The sequence below is a fragment of the Dreissena polymorpha genome, chromosome 11, assembly GCF_020536995.1.
Source record: "Dreissena polymorpha isolate Duluth1 chromosome 11, UMN_Dpol_1.0, whole genome shotgun sequence".
Classification (NCBI taxonomy): domain Eukaryota; kingdom Metazoa; phylum Mollusca; class Bivalvia; order Myida; family Dreissenidae; genus Dreissena; species Dreissena polymorpha.
Window position 1 is genome coordinate 31,538,468 of NC_068365.1, and position 15,857 is coordinate 31,554,324.

Genomic DNA, 15,857 nt, shown 5'->3' on the forward strand with positions numbered 1-15,857 from the left:
TCATTTGACCACAACGGGGTTAAATAATCTTTCCGAAAAATACAAATAATACAGAGTTTTAATTTAGAATTCTATATATTTGTAACTCTGTTAACTTATAAAGATATTTCAATATACATGCATAGACAGTTGACCATGATTTTCAAGAATCTTTAAATAATTTTAATTAATTGATAATTTATGGTTAATAACCTTTCATATAATTTTACATAATTACCTTTTTGATAATAAACAACAAACGATGAATGTTTTGACACCCATTATATTTGAAGTATGCAAAGCCGAAAAATATCAAGAGGGTCCGCTATACATTTGTATACGCTGTTTCATCATAAAATTAACACCCTTTCTGTGTTATAATCAAGAGATGAAATCGTAAATTTATTAAGCTTCATTAATACTTAGCTTTATGGATATGTCTCTAGAACAAAATATTTCAATATATTTCATAAAAAATATAATAATCATGGCAAAGGAAATTCAATGGCCGGTATCTAAACAAAAGCATAATCGCCAAGACCGTAGCATCAGTTCAGTGCGTTAGGAACGCGCGCTACATTTTCCCGCCTTCATTCCTTAATTGCTTTCGTTTTTAAACAATTTTTTTTTCTATCGTATACAGAATTCTATTCTCCTAAGCAAGATGTTATTTTTAAAACTGAACTCCAAATATAAACGCTACAATTATGTATAAAGTACGAACATGTCAACCGTAAATCTAGATTCTAAAACTCCAAAACGGTATGTTATTTGCAAAAGTTAAAGTTATAACTCGCCGGGCTGCCGAAATCAGAAGAAAAACTTAATATATATTTATATATCTGAAAACTACGTTACGTAAGCTTTGTAATGATATATAATTTGTCAAAATCGGCCTAGAAATGAAACTATAATTTAACAAAATACGTGAGTGGGTACATCAAATTTATAACCTCGGCGCTTCGATAGAAGATCGATAGTTACGACACGGTCACGTGACTTAGACACAACAAGATATTTGGCGTAACGGTCCCGTTTCATATCCGTGTAATCTAGAGTCCGTGAATGTAATAAAGCAAACTACCTTAGAAAACATTCTAAAACCACAAAGAACATAGGTTTGATATTTGATATGTGACATCAGATTGTGGTCCATTCAAAAGATAGTACCGATCATGCCCATGTATTCGAAACGGGATAAGCACCATTACAAAATATACTACACAATAATACTTTAAACATATCGAAAAATTGTACTTTACAATAAAATATGATATGATATTTCATGATACAGCATATATATATATCTATGAATTTAACAGCAAAAATTAGACGCATACATGTATACAATTAAAGGTAAAGGTATAGAAAGGAAGTGATTTGGATACACAATAATGAATGGCCTATGGATATACAGCTTTTGGACCGCTTTGTTCCGAGAACCAATTTACGCGAACGATGTTGTTTATTTTTGTTGTACACATCCGGCAATGCGATTCTCCTTTGTAGCAACCAAAGCAGAGAAGCAAATGGCCACATGGAAGAAACGCTATAACCTTATATTGCTCTTTGCAATCGATACACAACATTTGCGCTTGTAATTGTTCGTTTTCTCTCTCTGTATCTGAATTTAAAACATGTTAACTGGTGGAGCTATGTTTTTTATCATTGCGTTTGTATAATATGCGTTTGTTTATTGTTACCAGCCTGGTTCTTTGTGCGTGGATATTCTACACATTTGTAGAATTTCTATCAGTTCTTGTATTAAACGTTGATTTACTAAACTTTGAATATTGCAGTTAATCAATAAAACATACAATGTGATTTTATCATTAAAAATACCCGTCACATCACAATTAAATGCAAAAGGCGTACGTAGTCTAGCACGGTACATCATACATGTATACTAGCTTTGTATATGAGAAACATATAAAAGCTATACCTTCTCTGCATCTTGAAGTGTCCGGTGGAAAACCTGTCTCGTGTGTTGCGTTTACAGCTCGGGCATTATTTGGCACTCCATTCTGTAAATAGCAATTGAAAATATACGCTCCATTTAGATATGTCCTTGTTTGTTATTTATTGATTCAATGCTTTAAAGTCCTTCCACCAGTTCAAAATATATAATTATCCAGTACACCATGATACTGTACTAGTATAGTACAACGTGCTTGTCGATTGATTGTCCTAATAACTTCCAAACACCACAACTTTAATCAACATTCAATAACGGTTGGAAAAGTGTACACTTTCTAGAATACTTTATATAATGACTATTGTGTGCGCAAGTTTTAAGCTGGTAGGTCTAACACAATATTAAAAGGTTTAAAACATATATAGAACCAAAAATATACTCAACATAAGAAATCAATTACAAAATCAAATTATATGTTATGCATTCATGCGCACAAGACTTGTTAAATGTTTATGTGTTTAAGCCGTGAAAACCTGCCATGTATAAATCTAAGAAAGATGAAAACGATCAATTATTCAAACATGTACAAACGTCCTTAGGCCTTGGTTGTTCGGCTTCAACGGCCAACGAAAGTGGTAATTGATGATCAGCGCCATGTGTCCTATACACGGGCTCTATATAGGTTGCTCTTTCACGCCCTTGGTCATCGCTATTGTCTGGTGTGCATAACGTCTCGTATTCTTCAAGATCTAAATTGTTGTTGATGATACTGGAAGCATCCGGAAGATCTAAAACCAATCAAGTACATTGGCATCGACACCCACTTCTCTGAACAATAAAAACACGTTAAGAGAACTCGGATCCGCTGTTTTACATACAATCTTGGTATGTAAGAACTTTGGTGTTCATTGATATTGTTTGAAATATGTTTTGATAGTTTTTATTGCAAAGTATTTCATAATATTCATGGAGTAGTATCACGTCATTATACCTTTGTTATTCATTTAACAATCTCTGATATGTGCTGACAGATGTTGATGACAACGATGAAGACGTCCTGAAATCAAAGAATACATGCATGATATATTCTCTTTATGGTCAAATATGTATTGAGAAGATATTCATGGCTATTAAAAAGGGTTCTAAATAGCAGGGTTGGCCTTATAATTAAATCATCGATGTACGCCCACTCCCAGCTCGACGGAAGAAGGAAAGACCGAAGGATGAACGGATAAGGGCAATTTGCCCAACCTAGATCTAAAAGAGAGGAACGATCATTGCATCAAAACATCAGACTTACATAAACAGATTATGGATGAAACATTCATTGTTGACATGTATAATGAGGTGTTATAAAAGTATCATGCAATTTTAAAGTAACTGATTTTTAATGCTAAGAACAGTATAGTACTTAGCCCCGGCAGTTCTGATTTTTATTAGACAATATATTAATCCATTTGTACCTTTATTTGAGAGAAAACACACGCTCAACATTTGTAAATTTGTGAATTTTTATGATGGAATATTGTTTGTTTAGGTCATATCTTTACTATAATATGAGGTATTAATATAAAACGTCATATGCTGGAAGCTTGCATGGATGGGAAACGACTTCCTAAAACTGAACTACCAAATGCTGGAAAACTTTCATAACAACGGTGACAGTTTTAGAGTGGTAAACTGGAACAGTGTATGTTATTGAAATATATTTTCATAACTGAAACATTCATAACATTATGATATTAAATGTCTGTGTTATATTTGTTAATTCTTAATAAATCTTTTCAGTTTACTTTACTGTTATGTTTTTAAATATAACCAGTATATTCATAAAATAATTTTTGATTATTATAAGCTTTGAAGATCAAACTATTTAAGCAATATATTATTTATGCTATAGCTGAGTGAACCGTGAGAAATACATGCCATCTTCCAGACACATTATGTATAAAAGAAAATCTATTTTAGAAATGAAATTTAAATATGTTTTCTTTGATTTTACCAACGTTTCTTTTCAACAATTAAAGCAAAAATTATGACTTTTTCTTTATATGGTAAATAATCGTAACAGAATATAATAATGCTTTTTTGAAAAAGTTGTCTAAGAAAAGTTCAGAGAACCAACCCAGAAAGAACTATACGCTATAATTTCACGTGTTCGCACAAGTCAGATCGAAAAACGCACATTCGTGTATTTCTATAAAAACATTACCTTGTACAACCTACAAGCCTTGAACTGGTTTCCGAAAGAAAAGTAGGAAAAGATAGGAGGTTTTCTGAAGAAAAAGTAGGAAAAGTAGGAAGATAATCAATAAAAAGTAGGACAAATAGGAAGGGATATCCACATCTTATTTATCTGTGTAAACCAACTCTTACCTTTACAGATGCTTATTCTCACCATTCAGAAAGCTAATGTGTTGTAGGTATCTTAGTTGCTGTTACATGCCAAGCTTCTGTAGTTGAAAGGTGCAGCCATCTGATGCTCACAGCCTAAAATGTTTTTTATTTTATTTTATTAGTAACATAATAATATAAACATTTTTTTCATTTTTTTAGCATTATTGAGATAATCTCACAGCACACAGCTAACTCAATTATAATGCACGCAATACAAAAGTGTGTACTCAAGCATTTAGGTTCACATTATCAAAATAACTATATTCGACAACAAAATTATATGGGTCAACTCTAGAAGCATAGAGCAGTGTTAATAATATCTACATATAAAGCATACATATGTGCGATATACAAGCAGACCAACTAATGCAGAATACATTATCAGGTTACTACACGCAGCATCCTTAATTAAGCACAGTCTCTTTAATTTTCCTGACCCTTTTCTAAGGAGGATGATTGCTTTGAAAGGTATGATTAAATCATTTTTCTCCCTTTTTGTCAATTTCATTTCTTTCCTCTGTGCACATTTCTACAGCCTCAGTTGCTTTCTTAAATTTCAGTTTTTCTACTTCAAGCAAGGACTGTGAAATGTTCAATTCTTGAAGTCCTTTGCCTTTATAGCCGCTGCAAGTCTTCCATGGGCTTCATCCATTAGCTCATTAGCCTTTTTCAGATCTTCTGAAAGACTCTTTTCTTGTAACTTCACGTCATTTTCTTTTTCATTCAACTTTTTCTTTCTTTCTTGCTGCTTCTTCACAAGTTCTTTCTCTCTTTCTTTAGCTTGTTTATCTTTAGTTGCTTTTTTTATCTCTCAATAATTTCTATTCCTATTCAGCTTCAATTCTCCCTGAATATTTCTTTTTGGCTTTCTGAACACTTGTCAAAAGTTCTTTACTTAGTGGAACATGAGTAACATCCCCATACATTCTTACAATGTGTCTCGTCATTCTAAGCCCATTTAAGGATTCCACAGACAGACATGTTTGTTCAGGAGTCAGGATCTTGTTCTTGATTGACAAACAGTTGCGCAAAATTCTCTGAATATAGGGCACCAAAGTTAACCATCTGCACTGCACATGGCGCACAAACATTTCTTCTCAACGACCAAATTCTTCAAGTGTTTCCAAGGTTCTCCAAGTGTTTCCAAGGTTCTTCAAGTGTTTCCAAGGAGTCTTCCTGTTGACATGTGTGAGATTTAAACTGGAATAAGTCTACAGCAAGCTGTTCAGCATTCTGTCCAAAACACGTATGCCTTTTTCAAAAGCATAATGGACAACATGTAGGAAGCATGGTACAAAAGGAGTCAATTCATCCAGCCCTTGTTCTTTCTTAAAGTCATTGATTTTTTTAACATTCTGCCCATCACTTCCAATCGAGACCAGCTGATATAAATTCAGTTGAAATTCATTCAAAGTTTCAATTATTCCATTAGATAGATTGTAGACATGTCTTCCTTCTTTACATTCCAAAACCTTAAGAGAATGCCACACTGTTTTTTGTCTTGGCAAGTCCCAGTTTGATAAAACTGAACAGTATAAGGAGCCTTGCTGGAATTGATCTACTCAACAAGTTTTACTCATACTTAAGTCATCAGTCACTTGACCAGGGAACATAGCCCTAAAAGGATCAGGAAGACAATCACACATGCTGTATAAAAGACCACAGGATGCCAATTTCAATGCCCATAGAGTTTTTGCTTTTGTAAATTTATCCAAAAGGGATAATGGCTGTAAGAAGACTTGTTTGCAGACATCATCCTCTCCTTGGCAACTAGTTGATGGTGTAGGGACTATTTTCGTGCAGAGCAACTTCTGAGTATAACATTTGGTTGCTTTGATACCATTTTTGTGTTTGTGTCCATCAGCATGATTCAATATTTTCTGTACACCACTGTTTGAACATGATATGCTCTTGGAAAATACGATGCAGAAAGCAGCAAAGGGATTTGATGGATCTTGCCCACACCAATCACTAAGAATTGAACCATTATTGTCAAGCTAAACTAGCCAAGCAGAGTTGAACTTAGTTTTGCTTCCAAGGATTGTTACTGTTAGTTAGGTTTAGGATGAAACAACAGCAAGCATAAATCAACAGTCTAAGGGAATCTGCAGAAGAAAATGTTAATACCCATCAGGATTATTCAGATGTGTTATATCCATACTCTCATATAATATACATTTAAACCTTATCTAAACTATAACTAAGTCCAACATTATATTTTGCATTCCTTAAAATATAATCTAAGGACACAGATATTGTTCGAACATTAGTAGCATGCAGTAATTGTATCACCTATAATCAGAATAATGTTACAAGTAAGTGGCAGAAAAAACAGATAAAGCTGCAGCAAATGGCATGATTTGTTTAAACATCATTGCTGGTCATAGCTTGACAACTTTGGTTACTTTCAAATGTTAAACACACAACCACATACTAAGTTATAAAACTTTGATGGAAAGCATCTTCATAGTGGCCACAATTTTTTCTTTATTGTTACTTGTTACATTTACAGATGAACCAGAACATTTTAAAGGCAAATATAAATGTTCAAGCTTGCACATTGACTGAGATGTTTGTTTGAAGATTTACATCTAATGAATGCCAGAAAGAGAAAATACCAGTAATCCAATTTTTGTATAATTCCCTGATAATTCATTGTTGCCAATTTTTTAAATTCCTTGATTTTTTTTGCTGCAGGGATTTTTTTACCTGATAATTTTCCCTGTTTTCCAAAATGTGAGGCCAACCTTATCATATTGTTTTATTGCTAATAATATTTGAGGTTAGAATTGTCAATTTGAAAGTTACTTAATACTCTCAGCAGTGCATACTTGGGTTACATATACTATAAAGTGTTTCTGGATGCTTCTGGAGTTGTACCCATATAACAACTAGCAGTCTAATATAATCAATAACTCCAATACTGACCTTAAACACTAGAGTTTACATCAGATGGCTGGAGCTGCTTACCACACCTTTCCTCAATAAAAACTTGCCAGTTTAACATTCTGAAAATACAACTAACAAAAAAATTGTTGTTTTTTTTCTCCAGCAAAATGGTGGAATAGTAGGAGGTTTTAGTGCAAAAATAGGAAAAATAAAGAAGGACATAAAAAAGTAGGAAAAGTGGGAAAAGTAGTAAAATTAGGAGCGGTTGAAGGCCTGATTTACCTAAGTAGAAGCTATTTTCAATGTATAATGCCAGTTTAATGTTATTGTTTTCTGAATCGAAAGTGGAACATTTAGTATTCCCTTATCGTTAAAGTGAAAGTACAACCATACAAAAAATTTAAGAGTGGGAATTATTTAACTTGTGTATATGTTTTACGTCAAAATAACGTTATACGTATTAAACATAAGTTCACCTTCCGTGTTTTTTGAATCAAAAAGTTGTCTATTTAAGCCTGATTCACTATTCTATAAGGAGCCAATTTCCACGCAGAGTTGTCGTTCCATGCTCTCACATACAATCTCTGACATCACAAGAAAATCAGATTTGGTACGAATTAATTCTTTTTTTTTTTTAATTATTATATTCTTACAGTAGTAGTAAATTTATTAAATATTTCGAAAATAGTAAAATCTCTGTGCGGAGGTTGACTAGGAGCTATGATGAAATTGACCAAATTTTATTTAGACCGTTGCGGCTGATGGTTTACTCCGCGCGTTGGGAAAATGTGTCTGCAAATGGGTGTGAAAAGCTTCACGCACTGTCGGGTAATTGCATTCACGAATGGTATTCACGAAGAATATCTTTTCCGGTCTTTTCCTGACGTTCATACCAGATGGGATCCAAGACAGAAAGATTTCCAAGAATAAGTCAAACAGTGCGATCAGCACTACAAAAGGCACTTTAAGAAAATAGATGGTTTTATTTCAGAATACATTAGGCTTTAAGCCCATGAGTACACAAACATATAATACACAATGTAGTAAACCGTGGTCAATGACATACAGGTATATATATATATATATACTATTTTAGGCAATATAAGTTAACAATTTGTAACGAAAGAATTGGCAACTCTAAAGACATTCATATTCAAAATAAACAAATATTTTGAACATTTATATATTAAGGTAATTATATAATATGCATATTGTAAAGTCTTATCGTATTCAAAATAAACTTGAATGTTCTAACAATGTGAAAACATATATTTTTTATTGATTGACAACACATAGACAGTAATATGTGGAGAGAGGCTATTGATAATATAATTCAGTTCTCAATTTAGCTGCGTTAAAAATAAATGTTGCAAGATTTTTAATTGTTTTAGCGTTGTCAGTTTGTAAAAGTTCGATAAATTTTATCATATTTGTGCGATTCCAATAATATCTACGTATATATTGTTTTCTAAGACTATTAAAAACTGGACATTCGAGTAAGAAATGGAACTCATCTTCAAGAACGTTACAGTGTTTACATTTTCTGTTTTCATACGGTGTCTTTTCAGGCTTGTGCCATCGCCCTGCTTCGACTTCAAGTCTGTGAGCAGATACTCGTAAACGCGTAAATTCGAATCTTAATTTTGAAATATTTACAACATTGAGATAAGGCTGAAATCTAAAAATTCCGTAAATACAATAATTTTTACCCCTTGTCGTTTGTTGTAACTCGGTTATCCAATTCTGAACGTATATATCAGATGTGCGTTGTTTAACAATGGATATAAAACAATTAACGTCTCCAACTCCCTGAAAAAACCATGCATCACCAAAACCTAGTGTATTTAATAGATGTTTAACAGATTTTACCCAAGAATTGTTTTCGGGATACATTTCGAGATCATGTACTAACATATTATAAACAATTTTAATATATTTAACATCATCAGATTGTAATATTTTTATCCAGTATTTTAAAACACAAACAATCCGTTTATTTATAAGAGGGTAACGCCCAAGTTCCCCGTAAATGAAATTATTCTGTGTTTGAGTTCGGACACCCAGCACCTGTTTACAATAACGTAGATGTATTCTTTCGATTTGGATGCTATTGTTTAATCCCCAAACTTCACAGCCATAATTTAAAATTGGTTCTATAAGTTTATCGAATAATTCAAGACTATGGCTAACTGAGATATTTGTAAATTTCACCAAATTTGATTTTAACTTAAAAAGTGCTTTTAGGGCCTGCCCCGAAAGCGCATCATATGTTGCTGAGAAAGATCCCCCTGTTGTGAATATTACTCCAAGATATGTAAATTTATTAACAATTTCTAGCTCATTTCCATGATATGTAAACTTCAAATGTTTTCTATTTTGTCCCCCTTTTTTAAAAATCATTATCTTTGTTTTATTGATATTTACACAGAGTTTCCATTTCGCACAATACTCATCTAACAAATCAAATCCATTTTGTAAACCAACTTCTGATTCCGCAAAGAGAACAATGTCGTCAGCATACAACAATAAAAACAATTTTAACATACCTAGGTCAACACCTTCAAATTTGTTTAGCATAAAGTGTTCCTCGATGTCGTTAAGATACATTGAAAATAAAAAAGGCGATAATGATTCCCCTTGCCTTACCCCTAAAAAGCATGTAAACGATTCATGACTAATTTCGTTATTATATTTTATTTTTGATTTAACAACATTATACATTGATCTGACTATATTCAAAATTTTACCTCTTATGCCTAGTTTTATTAGTTTGTACCATATAATATCTCTCACAACAAAATCAAATGCCTTTGTAAAATCAATGAATGCCGTATACAGTTTCTTCTTTTGGTTTAAAATATGAGTTATTATACCTTGCAAGACGAATATATTATCAACTGTTCCCATACCTTTCCGAAATCCGGCTTGGGCTTCTATGTAAACATTATGTTTGTCCCCCCAAACACTTAATCGATTGTTAATAATTTTACTAAATAATTTTCCTATAGTGCTTAACAATGTAATTCCTCTGTAATTGGCCGTATCGTCTAAATCGCCTTTCTTATGTAAAGGGACAATTAACCCTTCGCTCCATGCCTCTGGAAAATAACTCAAGTTAAACATTTTATTAAAAAGTACAAACAAAACCTCCAAAAAGTGAGTTTCGGAAACACCATGTTTTAAAAACTCATTTAGTACATAATCCGGACCTGCCGACTTACCAGTTTTTAAACAAATGCATGCTTTTTTAATTTCTTCATGTGTAATCTCCATATTTAACTCTTCAAACATTACATGTAATTCGTCATTCAAATAACGCTCATTAAAATAAACGATGTCTTCGTCTGGTTGATAAAAGTGTGAATCTGGATCATTTATTGATTTAAAATATCTTACAAAGTCATCTGTATGCAATTTGCTTGATTTAATTGGCTTAACTGATCCTTTTAACATACTCCAATATCTCTTTGCATCTAAATATCTATTTTGTTCTTGTATTTTTGTCTGCTCAGTATCATATTGATATTTATTTTTTCTAGCAAGGCATTTGTATAAACTACGTGCACTGGTCATACTTATTCTATTTTCGTCAGACTTGTCATTCCTATATATGTTCAATAATTTATAAAACTCTGATTTTGCTGATTGACACTCGTCATTAAACCATTTGTTATTTTGAACATGTTGATATTTTTCATTTTTGCCAGTTTTTATAGTTTTCTTAAATAATGGTGAACACACTTCATCAATAATGGAACAAAAATGTTCTAAACTTTGGTCTAGAGACGAGAAACAGTTAGTGGTATTAATATCATTGCATACCTTGTTTAAAGACTGTATAATACTATCATTTTGGAGTGACTGTACATAAAGATCGGTTTTAGTTTTATCCCATTTATAAATGTATTTTGCATTATCACATTCATTTTGTAACAAAGCAGTTTTATCAACATCATCAGATGTATCTTCATTTGTGTAGGTATTTATAAAAAACTGTACTACACAGTGGTCCGATATTAAATTAGGATCAAAAACCTCAAACTTATCAACACATTTAAATAAAACAGGCGAACACATAACAAGATCGATAACACTAGACCCGTTACTGGTTATACAAGTAAATTTTCCAATCCTACTATCTACACCTACTCTACCATTCAACACTTTTAACCCAGTCATTTTACAAAACTCAAGTAAACAATTACCGTGCTCATTTACAACTTTATCTTGACTTAATCTTGGTAAAAAACTATCTGCGATATAATCGTCTGGTAATACATTAAATCGTTGTAAATCATTATTTTCAACATAATCGGCTTTAACGCCAATTCTTGAATTAAAATCTCCACAAACTATAAATCTGCAGTTATTATTATAAGTATGTTCGAACTGTATCATATCGTTTAAAACTTGATCAAATAAACTTTCGTTAATAAACATTTCCCTACTGCTTCCATGTGGCACATTATACGCCAAACAAAGTAAAACATCAATCCCGTTTTCAAATAAATAACCTTTAAGTTTTATCCACATAATACAATCATCTCTACTTTTCAAGAAATCAATACTGTTTTTCAAACGATCGGCAATATAAAGCATTATTCCACCACTAGCCCGTTTTGTCCCTTTAAGATGTACAGTTCTACTTAGCATATAATAATGAAAACCCTCGACATCATATTTATACAAAGAATTAGACCATGTTTCTGTAAATAATAGTATTTCGTTTTCGGCAAAAACTGTTTTCATTTCACCTGATAATAATTTGTTATAACGTTTCCCGATAAGTCCCTGCACATTCAATAAACACATTTTAATTCCCGTGCTCTCTCCGTTACTGTCCTATTTCGTGACCGGTACGTCGATCTGCTCTAAACCCGATGTCCCCGTGCTATTTTTAATTGTGTCAAAGTTTTGGGATACACCTCTGCGCTGGTTCACTGTTTGTCTGTCGCTGGTTATTTTGTTCGGTTGTGATTGTGCCATTTTAGCACGTTTTGTTTTTAAATGTTTCACACTATTTGATGTATCGGTTTTTCTGCTCTCGATCGTCTTGGTAGGGATTTGTGATTTGTTGATTAGAGACGCTTTTCTAGACACGCTCTGGTGAGTTTCGTTTACAGGTACGCGTACTGACTCACTCTGCTCTATACGGTCCGCGCTATTTGTCCTACTTCTGGGTTTGTTTACATTTTCGTGGGCGTTGCCCACGATTGGCTGTATGCTTTTTTCTTGTGTTTTCAGAAATACATCCTCATCTGCAGCCTCCTGATCATTGCCATCATTACTGTCACTCTCACTGCTGCTGTTAATAACAGTCTCATTGGAGTACACCCTCGCGCTTTGGGTCGGCTTAGTATCAGGGCACCTCTTCAGCCTGTCAACCCCTAGCACATTAAACCACTCTGGGAATTTGTTTTCTATAGATCTGTCATTGATAAACAATTCAGCAGGGTACTTAATTTTCACTCTTTGATTTGACATTCGTGCATATTCGGCCTCTTTTGATTGATATAGCTCCTTTCGAGCTCTTGCAATTTCTTTTGGGTATTGACGGTCTAGTCCAAAGTGGGTGCGTTTTAACTTGTATGCGTTCGAAAGTATGGTTTCAGTATCTATGTAGTCTCGGAAGCGCGCTATCATTGGTCTCTTTTGGTCATTTGTGTTTGGGAATTTTCTACCTAATCGATGTGCTCGATCGATCATCATATCGCTGGTGTCAATTTCTAGCTCATTTTCGAGGAATTTCAAAACAAGGTTCCTGTCATTGTATGGTAGCCGCTCGGAGAGTCCATATATTATAATATTGTTTCGCATATCTCTCGCGTCTCTGTCTATTGAGTGGTAACACATAGAACGGGTCATTTCAACTTGCCAATCCATAGTTTGCTCTAGGGCATATACTCGTGCATCTATCAGTTTATAATTGCTGTTTACCTTGATTATGTCATTTCTACATTCAGATATTGTGTCTTCTATCACGTTCATTTTTTCGAACATACAAACTAATTTACTATCTATGTCCATGTTTGCAAACGTATCCATATTGCTACTACTCACTTTTTTACGTTTCGTTCTACGTTGCACAGTTTGAAATCCACCGTTTTCACTCAGTCCTTGCCCGCCATTGTTCATTTGTTTAAACCGATTCTGCACAGGTATTGTATGTCCGACTCATCCATTGAACTTTGTGGTAATTCCTCGTCGCGCAAACTCGCCATCACTCACTGACTATTATATCCAATTTTTATATTATTATGTGATTAGTTAACCGCTTATTTAGAACAAATTTTCACTCATAAATTTTCACCTGACCGCCATTGACCGGATATTTCATAGTCTCTTTTCTATCGTTATTCCATACACTATCTGTAAAATTTTGTATTTCTTCTTTACAATTTAGGTCTTTATTGTATTATGAGACATATTTTGTCAGCTAATGTGACGAAGTTGGTGTTTGGTTGTAAGCGTCACGGTGCGGTCAGCTGAACCGTATAATTGCTTTCCACTGTATTCTATATTAGCTAACTGGGTATTTGTGCTGTGATGGTTTGTCTATGGCCAATATTGGAAATGTTCTTCATCACACTGCATGCTTTGAATGCAATTGTTTTGCTTTTTTGCATTTGCCTTGAGTATGTTGGTGTTCAAATAAATTGTGAGTTTGTTACAATTTCACTATTAACAACTAAACAGTTACTGAATTCGTTAATACTTAACGACGTTTATGTATTCATTTATTTGAACACATTCATTGTGTTTTTGTGATCTTCGAATTGAATATCGATTTGTAGATAGAGGGTGGGACGCATTCTCTATTTATTTGACTGTTTTGTTGCTTTTCTAAGGGTGCATTCTGAAGTGTGTGACCTTGCTTTTAATAAAAAAAGGACCGCAGATGTGTACATATTAGCGCAACTGACGGATCTGTACCATAAACAGAGTTGGCGTGTTTTGATTGCTTAGTTTTGGACTTAGCAGTATTTTATTTTAGACTAAGTAATGAACAGTTCTAGATTTGCTCTCAGTGCCGTCATTTCATAAAGGAAAATAAATTGTACACAAAATAATTATTATTTTATATGCATATAATATAACCCAATCAGGATTAATCGTATAAAAGGGCAAGTGGTATTGCTCTTTCAATAGTCTTTCAAACGATATATTTGACAGATTTTCTCTGGAATACCGTGTACGGGTCCTAAAATTAAATGATAAGCGCACCGATTGGTTTCACGTATATAAACGTAGTTCCTAAAATCCATTTAAATAATTTCTTACCAGATCCAGTGTTCATGATAAATAGACAGGTAATTCAGTAAATCTTAACCTGGTGCGGTGGTTACCGACAAAAAAGGTGATTAGGAGGATGAGGGGTATGACGAGAGTAACGCAAGCTCTCGGGCCAGTCACTGAACCCGTCGATGAGAGGTCAGTGGAGCAGCCTGTGCAGTATCTGTGACACAGATACCCGTCACACAGGAGACAAAGTCTGTGCAGTACCAGGCCGCGACTCAATGTGGAAATCGGTTTTTGCAGAGGTCAGTGGAGCAGCCTGTGCGACATCGGATTGTAACACAGACACTTGCGGCACAGGAGGCGCGATCTGTACAATATGTCGGTTAGCTATTGGGAGCAGCCGGGTCGATATCATTATATGTCGATGGGGAGCAGGGTCTATTATTTGACTCGTGCAGCTAACCACACTTGACGTACATGTTTCCACCGATACAGTTTGGGTATGTGACCTCGCCACAAACGGTAGGTTTGCTGCAAGCGGACAGGAGTGGGGCAACACCTCGTTCTGAAGCGCGTTCTGCTACATATGCGGCGTGCGGTGCTACTAGTTACGCGGCTATGGCACCTGTTTGCCATAGAGCTTTGCCTTAGGATAAGCAAGGGTATAGGCTGTAGTCGTTAGGCATATGATAACCGGGAATAAGGCAGACTTTTTGCAATAATCGAGAAATATACCGCGATCTTCGAGTGGAGGATGGATAGAAGAGAGACTACTTGTGTCTCTGTCTGACAGAAAATGCGAGTTAAAACTATTCTTTAGGGATTGGGAGTTATATCTTGGCTACTACTTAGTCATTGACAAGTTGGAGAAGAGGTTTTGGTCTGAATTACAGGACAGAATATAAATTTTTCTACGATTATCAACGATTATTAACATGTAGCGTATGAAGACCAGACATGTATGTGAGCATCGTATGCCCCTGATCATAGAAACATTATTGTCTCCGAAAACAATCGGACGTAAATATATGTTTCAGGTTATCATAATATTAAATTCAACAAATAATGTTATTGTTTTTATTAATACCTGTTAAATCTTGATATCAACAACTTTAAATAAACATATACGGGTTTCACTGATACGTTTGGAATATTCATGTAGTCTTTGACTCTTCAGTAAGATTTTTACCAACTCAGAAACAATAATATTGCCTTCTCTTAACGTTGAATGAGGGGGTTGGGGCATGTTGCCTTTATCGAACATGTTGTTTGCTTGGCGGTCTGCACTTTCTGTGACTGTTGAAGTTTTATTAGCATCGAATGTATCGGTACAAGAGTTGTTAAATGTAATGAATAAGTACCCGCTTGCCTAAATACTACACTAGTTATTTCTGATTGTAAACCGTTTACGAAGTAAAACATGTCTGGATTGTTTCAT

General features: G+C 34.1%; 1 protein-coding gene across 4 annotated transcripts; it reads right to left on the bottom strand.

Annotated features, from left to right (window-relative positions):
* Positions 1 to 1,225: 1,225 nt before the first annotated feature.
* On the bottom strand, positions 1,226 to 7,786 carry LOC127851112 (death-associated inhibitor of apoptosis 2-like). Of its 4 annotated transcripts, XR_008035669.1 has the most exons (7): positions 7,657 to 7,786; positions 7,220 to 7,266; positions 4,271 to 4,384; positions 2,886 to 2,951; positions 2,486 to 2,682; positions 1,922 to 2,003; positions 1,226 to 1,603 (listed from the first exon to the last, which is right to left on the bottom strand). XR_008035669.1 is itself a non-coding variant. In XM_052384670.1 (6 exons), exons 3-6 carry the CDS (start codon positions 2,896 to 2,898, stop codon positions 1,383 to 1,385), a joined length of 513 nt encoding a protein of 170 aa, XP_052240630.1. In that variant the 5' UTR covers positions 2,899 to 2,951; positions 4,271 to 4,384; positions 7,220 to 7,311; the 3' UTR covers positions 1,226 to 1,382. The 4 variants fall into 4 exon arrangements, 3 of the variants coding, with proteins under 3 accessions (XP_052240630.1, XP_052240631.1, XP_052240629.1); XM_052384670.1 differs by lacking the exon at positions 7,657 to 7,786 and having other exon boundaries at positions 7,220 to 7,311; XM_052384671.1 differs by lacking the exons at positions 4,271 to 4,384; positions 7,220 to 7,266 and having other exon boundaries at positions 7,657 to 7,784.
* Positions 7,787 to 15,857: the final 8,071 nt, after the last annotated feature.